The 12963-nt window shown below is 36.8% G+C and overlaps 1 protein-coding gene across 2 annotated transcripts in view; it reads right to left on the bottom strand.

Annotated features, from left to right (window-relative positions):
* Window positions 1–12963, bottom strand: part of LOC127863360 (protein capicua homolog) — a 41155-nt gene that overhangs the window by 14569 nt on the left and 13623 nt on the right. Inside the window, exons 3-10 of one of the 2 annotated variants that reach the window (XM_052402834.1) lie at window positions 9742–9927; window positions 7793–8604; window positions 5237–6794; window positions 4782–4964; window positions 2908–3083; window positions 1937–2122; window positions 1323–1473; window positions 359–552 (exon numbers count right to left, since the gene is read on the bottom strand). In XM_052402834.1, coding sequence (XP_052258794.1) covers window positions 359–552; window positions 1323–1473; window positions 1937–2122; window positions 2908–3083; window positions 4782–4964; window positions 5237–6794; window positions 7793–8604; window positions 9742–9927 — 3446 coding nt within the window. The remainder of the gene's footprint in view (window positions 1–358; window positions 553–1322; window positions 1474–1936; window positions 2123–2907; window positions 3084–4781; window positions 4965–5236; window positions 6795–7792; window positions 8605–9741; window positions 9928–12963) is intronic. The other variant, XM_052402835.1, reaches the window with a different exon arrangement.

The raw sequence follows: 12963 nt of genomic DNA, 5'->3' as shown, positions 1-12963 counted from the left end.
TTTATTTTAAATAATTTTGCACTCCCAAGCTATGACTGCATGTAAGGTACATACACACACTTTCAGAAAAATTTCTTCATTGAAACTCAATTTATCATTTTTCTAGTTTAAGGAACAATAACCTTGACACAATCAGTACAAAATGCAATCCCAAGCTAAGTAAGATACCAATACACTAAGTTATGGTTCTTGTGCATGGCAAATCTCCTCATTGATATACACCTATGAAGTTTTATGTTGATATCTTATATTTGTCTAATTATAGCCCTAAAAAGTTTGTGACAGACAGACAGACAACGCAAATTCTATATCCCTCCGCCTTTGGCAGCAGATAATAACAAACTTATTATTTTCTAACCTGAGCTTTCTCAAGCTTCAGTTTGTATTCTTGGAATTCGAGACTGTCTGCTTCACGTGGGGGGAAAGTGGAGAGACTTTGACTGCGACCTCGTTTCACATCAAACAAGCTTCGACCATCTGCCGTGTCTTTAGAATCAGCCACAGGCTCAAAAGCATCGTCTTCTAGAGCCCCACCTGCGTCAATGGCCTCATCTGAAGATTGATGAAGTATTCTTTGGGAAAACCAGTTTGTTTACCAACATAGAGTGAGTGGGTACCAGAAGCCTTAGTTAAAAGTTCAACCTCTTGACATTTGCTCAATTGCATCTTAAGCCTATAGCTTATTTAAATGCTCTTGAATCCTTTCTCTGGGAAGAACCAGTACTTTATGTCCGTAGGGGAAATCTAAGAAAACGTTTTAACTGTGGGGATCAAATGTTTAACCTCCCAGTCGCAAGGCAGACATAATATCCACTATGCCATGGCAACCTGATCTTGCCAAGTTGTTAACAACTTTAAAGACAAGTTTACTTAGTGACACATAGTTAACATGCACCACAAATGGTTTAAGATAAGTTCATTAAGCAAAACAAAGTTAACATGACCATAAGCTTTGGCAAGTTGTTCGTTATTTGACATAAAAAATTAACTTATTGTTTAACATTCACATTCATTTAAACTTATATTTTAATAAAACAAACTGATTCATCAAGCATTTTTTAAGAACTTGCTAAAAATGCATTAGCATGCAGATTCAGCATGCATCCATAAACTCTTGTGAACATTTCCTTAAAAAAAAAAACAGTGTTAATTCACATTAACAAAAAAAATCAGTGAAACTGAAGAATGCTCCCGGAGATGCCCTTTGCCAATGTATGGGTTTATTGATTGAAATGACATTTTATTGAAGGCGTAATAACTCTCTATTTTTTATTTTCATTTTTTACATCGAAGACATCAAAAATAAAAAATAGCATGTTTACCATTTTGATGCCTACCATCTATTAAATCAGTGGAGCCAAGTCGCTGACTGCCTGACCGTTGTTTGAGCGTATTGGCAATGGTACTCGAGCGTTTACGGTCGCGGGAGCACCACTTCCACTCTGGGTGGGCCTTGAAATGTTCTTCTTTTACCTGAAATGATGTGACACATTAATTTTTAGACTTTAACTTTAGTGGCATTTGGTTAATAAATAGAATTCAATAGGATGCGACAAAAGCAAAGAGGGCAAAGAAAAGTTACAGCAGTTATTGTTAATAATTAAATTTTCCTGTGAATAATGAAAATGTAAAAAAATAATTCTTATCTATTATCTGTTATCATTAAATAGCAATTTACCACTATGCAAAAGTCAAATTATATGTTAGCTTTAATTATTTTTTCTAATGGCAAAAAGGAAAACTGATGTTTTGTTCTATGAATATTAAGTAATATTTTGACCAGAGTTTCCCACACTTGTTCTTTCAGTTCTTTTTGTAAAGACAACAGTGAAGTTGTTTCAGAAGGTCTTGTAGCCCAGCAGAAATTTTAAAGGCGAATCAATTGTGGTGACCTGCCGATATTTAAACCTGGTTTAAAAAACAAGTCATCACTTGCCTGGCGTGCCAGATTATGGTACTCCTGTTTTTCTTCCTGGCCTAGTGCATACCACCATTCACCAAGGATCTTTGACACTGTTCTATTGTCTTGGTTCGGGTGCCTCTGATGTACGAGCGGCCGATGCCGTTTACTGAAGATCATGAACGCATTCATTGGTCTTCGGATGTGGTCCTTTTCTTTACCCTAGAAAAAAAGAGATACATCAGATTTTATATATATTCATTTTTACAGTCAGTGTTGCATACAAAATTTTTGCCAAAGCAGACAATTAATCTGAAATTGCTATGACAAGTATACAATTGTTCTTATGATTTAAATTGTGATCCTTGGACACCTTAGGAAATCTGAAGTAACCTGTACTCATTGCAAGTGCAAAGCAAAATTTGAAATCAATATTGTTAAAAAAGTGTACATCAACATTGTACGGCACTGTATGGTTATAGGGGGATATATTCATAGTCATATCGAAATAATACATTTAAAAATTGAGACATTCATATCAGAAAAGTTACAAATTAAAAAAGTGTTTCAGGTCCCCCTTTAAAATTATAAATAGGCAACCCCGGGATTTCTTTCCTTCTTTATATAGTACTGTTAAATGGCACTTTCCCAGTCTGGGAAAATGTACAAATGTCACAAGTGCCGTCTGAAAAAATTCCAATGGAATGGTTTCCAAAAATATATATTATAAATTGCAACATAAACTTAACTCTATGCAGCTGTATGAATTGAACCTAAGTAAATATATTATTTGCATATTGACAACAATTATTCTCAATTTAAAAGTATTTGTTTGCAAAACAAAACTACACAATTTTTCCAATTTAAAGTTTACACGACTCAAATAAGCCAAATTATAGTTTTTTTTTGCAAAAATTTTTCCCATTGGGCTGGAATTGGTACTTTTCCAAATGGGGCAAACACAATTGCTGCAACAAAAGGTAAAACTCCATGTAAAATCTCCCAACCTTTCTTGGACTCCTTCCTTCCTCTTTGTCTTTTAGAGCACTCAGTGACTGCGATCGCCGCTTTGCAGGAAGAGTTGTTGCTTTCTTATTCTCTGTTTTCTCATTCACATCTTTCACATCAAAGACATCGTCATCATCGTAATCATCTGGCAAGTCATCATCTTCCTCTTTTGGAACTGGAATTCAAACATCTCAATCATTCACAATTTTATTTTTTTTATAATTTTTTTAGAGGTCACAGTGACCTTCACCTTTGACATAGTGACCCAAAATGGGTGTGGCAGTGTATAACTCATCAAGGTGCATCTACATATGAAGTTTCAAAGTTGCAGGTGGAAGCACTTTGATTTTAGAGGCAATTATATGGTTTTTGTTAAAATTGTTCTATATTAGAGGTCACAGTGACCTTGAACTTTTACCTAGTGACCCAAAAATGGGTGTGGCAAGTAGAACTCATCAAGGTGCAACTACATATGAAGTTTCAAAGTTGTAGGTGGAAGCACTTTGATTTTAGAGCCTAAGTTAAAGTTTGATATAAGAGGTCACAGCGACCTTGACCTTTGACCTAGTGACCCAAAAATGGGTGTGGCATGTAGAACTCATCAAGGTGCATCTACATATGAAGTTTCAAAGTTGTAGGTGGAAGCACTTTGATTTTAGAGCCAATGTTAAGGTTTTAGCACGACACCTACAGCAGACGTAGGACGAGCTGGCTATGACAATAGCTCGGGTTTTCTCCGAAAACAGCCTAGCTAAAAATCACAATGTTTTCACAAATATTTGGAAATTGGTGTAGTTTTGTTTTGCTTACAAATACTTGAATAGAAATTTGAATAGTTAAACCTTCATTTAGGAATTTTAGGCTGTTATTTGGCCTAATATATGGGCCGTGCTCTGTGAAAAAGGGGTTTAATGCATGCGCATAAAGTGTCGTCCCAAATTAGCCTGTGTAGTTTGCACAGGCTTATCTGGGATGACACTTTCTGCTTTTATGATTTTTTTCCTTTAGAGAAAGTCTCTTCTTATAAAAAATCTTGAAGCGAAAGTGTCGTCACTGATTAGCCTGTGCGGAAGGCACAGGATAATCTGGGACAACACTTTTAAACACATGCATTAAACCTCCTTTTCACAGAGCACAGCTTATATACTTTTTGGAATTGGGAATTTGGCTGAATTAAGGCCCAAAAGTATGCAAACAAAATACCCACTAGTTTATCATATCTTTGTTTTGTTTTTTGTTTTGTCAAAACGTACACTGCTTAACATATTAACATAATTTATTTCCGTATTTTTTCATTTCAAGACCATTTTGACGCAAAATACTTTCAATTTATGTCATAAGTATCCCTTTTTAATTCAACAGTCAAGTCCAGTATCTTAGTACTGTAAGTAACAGAGAAAACCTCAGAAAATTCATAGTATATTGAAAATAATACGATTAATACTAAATCATTCGCATTAATTCTTTTTTATATGTAAAAGCATGTTTGATTATGCTTTAAGTTGTAATTAAAATTAAAATGCCAAATCCCATGGTCTTAACTTAGGTCAACTTCTGAAGCAAAATAGCAGGGTGATGCCTTTTGCTTCCCCCTGTTGCCCCTCTGAACTGGTCAACACAAAAAGGCTGAAAATCTTCTAAATTTGTTTTTCAAATATGTAATGGCAAATAAAAATATATATGTTAAATTGCATAAGTTATGATGTGCTTGACTAAGAAATTCTTGGAATAGAGCTAGAGCTTATCATAAGAAAATGTCAAAACACTGGTACTGGTTTCCACCTTGCAACATTTGTGCAGCTCATTGTACCATATTTGGTTGTAGATTTTTATTCCAACTTATATTTTATTCAGGTTAAGAAACAGTACTTACTGTTATCAGAAATGCTCTGGTGTATGGCTGTACGTTTTGGTGGCAAGGTCACAACCTTTTTGGCTGCCTTTGTTTCCACGGGAACAGAAGCTGTAGAGGTCTGAACGGTTGAGGGCCCTTTGTAGTTGAAGAATGGCACAATGTTGTGCCACTGGTAGACTTTAATGCTTTCCTTTTGAGGTTCTAAAATGAAAATAATTCAATGCAGGTTCATAAGGTGATGACTACGACAGCACAGCTTGCTTAAGCCTTCTTACTGTTTAACTGATTTTCTTTAGCCATATCAACAGTATTTTTTTATCATAAGCAAATTAGGCGAACGGCACATAGTTCTTTATTCTAAAAGTTGTATCAGATTTTTTTTGCATGATAAATTTCATCAAACAATGCAAACTTAAATAAAATATAGATTAAAAACTATTTTGACCAAAAAACTTTTACATCACAAGACACACCTGTATCCTGGTGCCTCTTGGTCTGCTTTTGATTCTGGGCAGCAGTCACCATAGCAACAGTGTTCGAATTTACTGCACCCACTGTTGTCTGCTTCATCACCAGGCCGGTTCCCTCTTGAGCCGGATAAACTGCATGAGCAGGGCCAGGAGCTGACTCCTTCAGCCCATTGTGCGGAATCATAGACACGGGTATCAGGCGAGCGTCAATCGTAATGGTACCACTTGCACTACGCCAGTCTGACAGGCTATGTGTGCTGGCTCGAGGCTTCATTTCCAATGCTTGATGCTGGTCCAGGTTTGATGACAGACTTCCAGTGCGAATCATATGCGCCTGCTGCTGTTGGGACATCTGTTGCTGAAAGGTGGCTCCATATAACTGACTGTGGCCATAGCTTGCCTGGCCAGATGGGGAGGAGGGGACTATTTTCGTCAACTGTTTCGGAGTATTCACGTCAATTCCAGAATCGTTGCTTTTGGTGAGTTCTTTGTTGATTATGGACAGATTTGGTGCCCTGGTTCGATCTATTTGCAAAGGATGCTGGAAAGCAGAGTTAGTAACCGCTACGTTCTGCTGAGGAAATCTCGGAGTTATCGGGGAGATGTGCTCCGAAGAAGAACTGCCGGACTTGTTCGAAGTTCCAGAACTCCAGCTTCTGGTAGGGGACGCCATGTAAACATTGTTCGGATTGGGATGTGGAGAAATGGGAGTAAACGCAGTGGAAATCCCTCTAAGAGCCTGGCTACTCTGTGGAGACGAAGGGTGGCGTTTCCTTGGTGACAGACTGCAGACGCTTGACGGTGTGGGCGAGAAAGCGGGTGTGGTTGATCTTGAGTTGCCAAGGGAGACCAACATCTGCGCCGCTTCTGTTTCCTCAGAACCGTGGTTGGGATCGTAGTCAGTGTCTCGGGAGCTCTGCTGGTCTGTCCACTCTATGTGACCGTCCTTCATGTCACCTTTCATAACCATCTGAGCGTACGGCTGGGTGGACCGCGGAATTTTACCAGATGACGATAAATGCCTTGAGCAAAACCCACGCCTCTGAGATTCTTTGGTGCATCCTTCTTTAGAGCACAAGCGCCGCCACTGCTTGCCATTAAATTTTTTTCGTATTCCACTCGGCATGGACACAACGTCACCCTTCTTGTACTTCATATTTGAAGGGGAGCGCGGCGTGCTGGACCTACTATCGCACGACTGGGCACTAACACTTCTTGTCATGTCACGCTTCTTTAATGGCTGCCTATTTTTGGTATCACTGAAACTCTGCCCTGACCTTGAACCTGGGGTCGCGCTCCCTGACCTTGGCGTGCTGAGGCCAGACGAATCGAAGTATTCGCTGCCCATTTCGTCGTCTGACGATGATCTCTCCATGCTCACATTCTGCGTTATTGATGGGGATGGGTTGATGAGACGAGGGGAGAGGGTGTTCTCCGAGTAGTGAACATGGTGGGGGTGTTGCCCTGGTAACGAATGCTGATGGGAGAGAATGGAGGTCTGGGGCTGGGGCATGATGGTAACATGATGCTGCAGTGAAGGTGTGCCAGGGTGCTGTAGATGCTGGAAGCATTCAACGAATTATTTGTTGGCAAGAAACACATTTGTTTCATCAATATTAGGGTTAAACACGCATACATTTACTGAAACAACAGAAAAGAAATACTTATTAAATGTTACTTAACAGTTTTTTTCACCATGATCACAATTTTTTTACACAACAAAAAGTTACTGACATAATTACAGCACTGAATTAACAGCAGATATAGAACCAGTATATGATTATGATTTCAACATCCACTAAACAGTACACAATTTAGCAATGCTATAAAACATTCATGTAAATATTATATTAATTTGTAATTTAAAATTTACTTTACAATATTGCTATTTATATTTTTAATGTTCATTTACGTAGTCGGATTTTTCAGCAATATTTCAGTCATATCACAGCAGATCCCAGTCAATTAACCAATATTTCGGTCATATCACAGCAGATCCCAGTCAATAATTAACCAATATTTCGGTCATATCACATCAGATCCCAGTCAATTAACCAATATTTTTTCCTGGATAAGCTGGGTTATCAGTACAAAGGCTTTTCTCTTGTAAGACGCGACAATAAAAATTTACAAGCTTTTTGTAAGGAAATCCTCATAATAACACAAACCATAACTACTGACTTTATTTTGGTTTCAAACAAAAACGCTTGATTATGAAATGATTTTTTTAAAAACGTGTTTGCAACCCCTCAAACAAAATTTAAATGGGGCAAGATCCCTCAATGAACTTGCACAAAAAGAGCGACAGACCAACAGAGTAACTCCCTCTTTTATTTGGTGTACCAGGATTTTTGGCATAGGATTAATACATCAGACCAGGAACAACTCAACACCATAATACTTGGATTTGTAGTCAGCGCTTCACCAACTGAGCAAGCTGCCTAGTTTAAATATAAGGTTTATACAAATTTGTCATTAGTAGTTTTTTATTTAACACTTTCTTATCAGGGTAAGTGAACAAATAAACTTACCTGATAAGCGAATGCGTTACTAACTCACCTGGTAAGCGTATGTGTTTTGTGTGACAGTTGGAGTGATAGGGGGTGGGGGAGTTGGCTGCTCTGTAAGGCTATCCTCCAAATCTTCGTGCCAAGGCGGCTGTAGAAGTCTCATGGATGCACGAGATACCAGCACTTCCTTCTCCAAAAGATTCATGTTCGACAAACGCACCCTGTACTGCTGGGTCAATGTCTTCTCTGCCACTTGACCCTCAAAGAACAGATTCTGTTCAGCTTTTATTCTAACACATACGTTACACCCTACGGTGATCAAAATTGCAGGGGGAGCATTGTCACAGACTATCGTGCACGCTTTTGATTCAAGCACATCCGGAAAGAACGTCGGGTTACTATCACCGTCGAATAACACACCTATACTCCTATTCTCGAAAATTGTTTTAATTACACCCGGACAAAACACATTTTCTTTTTTAGCCAAGACACGCTGGTTAACCCACTCTTGCAGGTCAAGCATGGGTCTCTTGGCAGGAACATAAGCAACTTGATGTTCTTGATGCTCGATATCATCGGGCGCTTTCCGTTTCTTTGGCGGAATAGCGATACTGCGCACCCCCTCTTCTTCGTTTGGCGACCTCATTTTGTTTGTGACGTTGTCGCCAGTCTGAATGTCTGGTGTGTCGCGAGACACAGTTCGATAGATGCTGGTTGGGGGAGGGGTAGGGGTGGGTGTTGCACTGGAGAGGGTGGTACTGACACTCAGGCTGGAGGGGGGGCGGCTGCTAGACGGCGTAGACTTGGGCTCCGGGTCATCTGTCTCCGGTGTGTCCTGGCCGTCTTGGCGCGTCAGTTTGCCTGCAGATATCATTTAAATATACAATCATTGGTAATGAACTTGAGACTAGTACCCTCTGGTAAGAGTGAAGTCATAAATAAATCCAGACCTAAAATCTGAAAGCTGTATAAGGCAAAAGAGATCTCTCTCTAAACATTTAAACTATGTCTTGGCAGGTCAGCTCGCCTACAGAAATGGCCACAATGTCACATAAACACACATTTTAGCATGAGTAAACAATGAAAAATAGCATGCTTAAGTGATGTAAAAATGAACCAGACCTTTATTTACTTACTTCTTACTTTTTTACAAACTATTGAATTTTACTATGCATCTACAAAAACACTTCTGCACCTGAACTTGAATTATTTCTTAATGTTTCTTCATAACAAACATTAACTTATATTCTGTGACAATATCACAGCTATTTTTGTTCTCGTGAAGCTTCTAGGTGCCATAATTCAATAAGCCTCTAGACATTAAAGATGAAAATTCTCAATCTGCCCACATAAAGTTATACATTTTTTTTACCACCCACTTATATAAATCTGAGATTTATAAATATATATGCTAAATAATAAACAAAACATTTCACATCTTCTATTTTACCTTAAACTTAACAAATTCATCAGCAACTTTTATTCTTTTACATTCAAATTTCAGCATATAAATAAGATCAGCTCAATGTAATTATAATAAGAATACCGTGATCATGTTTGTGGTTTCCTAGTACATTATTTCCCCCACTTATTTTCATACAGATGCGTCGCTAACAATCTGATATTGACAATTAACTAGAGATATTTATATCCACAGGGACATGCTGACTAAATGTAATTCTAGGCTTTTTCTAAAGTTCAAAAGTTCTAGATATACAATTGTGTGGAAAACATGAAAAAACAAGGTGACATGTGAATTTATAAAAAATCTCAACAAAATATTTCATCCAGTACAAATTTGTTGAAAAAACACATGTGCAGCATAGTGAATGCAAACCTAAACAATGATGATTCAAAAATATTGCCTTTAATAACACCTTAATTCATCAACAAACACAGTTGCACAAATGTAATAATTAACCATTCATTCAATCATAACTATTATCTCTTAACTGACTAAATGATAATGAAATCATAAGCAGACAAACATTTCTTTACCCTGCCTATTGCTGAGTTGCCTCCCTTGAATATTCTCACCACCTAAGGACGACTCTAGGTCAGTGCGTGGCCTTTTTGCACTTGAAGGACCAGGGCTGTCAGCGTCAGCTCCCTGAGTGCCTGAGACTGTGATCTCTGGGTCAAGGACATCCACCGAGGATGTGGCTCCTCTTCTTCTTGACTTTGCTGCAGGGGACAAAAAACACTTGTTGCTAAAACTGTAATCTGGTTTATTTACAATGTTGTTGTTTTTGTTCAAATTGTTAAAAGAATATATATTTTTTCCCAGATGGGAAATTACAAAATCCAAAATATAGGTTTCCACACATAAGTAATATAACAAATTCTCTTCTTTTTTTAAAATAAATCTCAACGTAAAGTTTATCTCCCATCCAGCTCTCTGCAACTACTATCTTCATTATTTCTTCTTACCACACAACTTTGCTAGAACTTGAAATTGGAGAGATTCATGAGAAATTATAATTACACTTTTGGATTTCCTTAACAAAAGTTAATTTATTTTTAATCACAATGTCAGGAGCTGGCTACAAGAACACGATAATATCTTGTTAATTGCATGTCCCAAATGGTACACAAACTGTAACCAATATCAGAAAGACATATTTGAAAGTGGGAGTTTTAACTGTCATAAAGAATAAGCTGGGAGTAGAAAAGGTAACCAATGGTGATAAAATGCAGCTGAATCATGTCTTAACATTAAGTTTAGCATATACTGTCCTTTTTGCCTTAACAAAACATTTAAATACATTGAAGCCTATTCCCAATGAAACAATTTTTTAAAATCATGCTGCTTTCCCTTTAATCAAACATCAACCAACGTTTTATTCCCCTTATCAGCTGTTTAAGCAATATTCTTCCCAAAATCATTAAAGAAGAGCCACTTCCTAATAAGGAGAGAGAAAGAGTTGAAATAATATTTAAACAAGAGCTCCGCAGTCAGAGACAGATGCCCCCCCCCCCAACAGAGCCTTGACGCAGGATTTTTTGCAACAAAACTGACCATAAGTGTTAATGTTATCATATAAGGCCAGAATTTTTTAATAAAATGATTTTCGGACCCTCCCACTCCAATTTTTGATGAAACCCCAAAAAACAAAAAAAACAGCTACGCCATCATTGTTTGTGCAAGAAGTTGAAGAACGCTACAACGCTTTCATCAGCAAAGTCTGCTTAATTTCCCAATAATTATGCAACCGTCAAATGAAATCCTAGATGGAATCAATTTGTAAGTAAATATTTTATGATTTCTTTACAATTTTATAAAATTGATAGTATTAAAATGACTAAAAATTATTATGAAATCAATAAGAAAAGAATGATTTTAATTTAACAGGTGCTCGCAATGAGAAACCCATTTACGCCTATCAACTTTAAACATTCATATTTTACGCACAAATACGGTCATATTTTAGAGAATAAAATTTTATGTGTTGTTTAATGTAGTTGTACATGTAGTGGCGAATTTGTGCATAAAATATGTGTTTTTTCGTTATTTTCTATATGTACAAAACTTCGGTTTTGTTCCGAACTGGTTCGTACCAAAAGTTCAAAATTGCAAAATCAACAGTTTTTAAAACGATTTCAAACCATGAATGTCCCAATAAAATAGTCAAGTTTATGGGGGTTATTATCGGATTAACAGCTTCTTTATGACATTGAACTATCAATTATGTTATCCTGGGATAAACTGTCACGATGATCAATAATTATAACGATTATTAGGGACGATATTTCTTTAATCAATACCATGACAAAAACACATGTTAACTTGTTTCAACAGGCATTTGTGAGCATTTGTGTTTAACAGTTCCATTATTAAAATGTTCTGGGAACGATATATTTTAATTAAGATACCAACTTTTTCTGAACTCAAAAGTAGGTCCTTCACTTGATGTACTATATTTCGGATATGTTAAAATTCTGACATATATAAAGATAGTGACATTTATGTGTTGATTTGTTGTATATAGTTTGTACAAATATGTTTTGTGTTATTTCAGACAACAAGAATGGATGGTGGCCATTATCCTGGGCCTTTCTGTCAAGAAATAGATGTGAAAAAAATATTCATTTAATTGAACCAGGTCCTGGAAATCAACAACCACAACTAACAGAAAACCTTTTAACAAAAGGTGTTGTTTTAGAATTTGTGAAATTTGATAATAAACAGAAGTTGATGTATATCATGTCCAAATGACCAAATGTATAAACTGTTTAACAATTTGAATTGAGATGCTTTATTTTCTGATGTTTGATTTATTTTTCCTTTCAGATGATATATATTTGTGTGATTCTAGGTTTTAATAAATCATTCTGAAACATTTATGCAGCATACTGTTACATTATTGTTAACGTTATTATATTGTGTTGGTTATCTGGTTTATCAAGTGGAAAAATTGTAATTTATATAACAAGAGGGTCATGATGGCCCTGAATCACTCACCTGACTAACCAAATACAATCCCAACCCAGATTTCATCAAGATAAACATTCTGACCAAATTTAATAAAGATAAGATGAAAACTGTGACCTCTATTGTCTACACAAGGTTTTTCTATTATTTGACCTAATGACCTAGTTTTTGACCCCAGGTGACCCAAATACAATCCCAACCCAGTTTTCATCAAGATAAACATTCTGATCAAATTTTATAAAGATTGGATGAAAACTGTGACCTCTATTGTCTACACAAGGTTTTTCTATTAATTGACCTAGTGACCTAGTTTTTGACCCCAGATGACCCAAATACAATCCCAACCCAGATTTCATCAAGATAAACATTCTGACCAAATTCATAAAGATTGGATGAAAACTGTGACCTCTATTGTCTATACAAGGTTTTTCTATTATTTGACCTAGTGAACTAGTTTTTGACCTAGTGACCTAGTTTTTGTTCTAGTGACCTAGTTTTTGACCCCAGATGACCCAAATACAATCCAGTGCTCCAGCTAGGCCTAAATCGAAGGGCGCCCCGCCCTGCCCTCCCGAACCTCCGCCCTGCCCTCCCGAACCTCCGCTCTGCCCTTCCTAGGGCCCCCCTGTCCTAAAAAAAAAATTATAAAAAAAATTGTTACATATTATGATGATTAATAAATCTCTTATTAAAATACATTGTAATTAATTCATTCCTCATTTTAGTCATTAAGTTTGAATTGTTTAATGATGATGGGAATAATTTATTCTAACAATTATTAATAACAT

This window comes from Dreissena polymorpha, unplaced genomic scaffold, assembly GCF_020536995.1.
Source record: "Dreissena polymorpha isolate Duluth1 unplaced genomic scaffold, UMN_Dpol_1.0 chrUn006, whole genome shotgun sequence".
NCBI classification, from domain to species: domain Eukaryota; kingdom Metazoa; phylum Mollusca; class Bivalvia; order Myida; family Dreissenidae; genus Dreissena; species Dreissena polymorpha.
The sequence above is the reverse complement of the archived record's forward strand: the minus strand, read 5'-3'. Positions and strand labels throughout refer to the sequence as shown.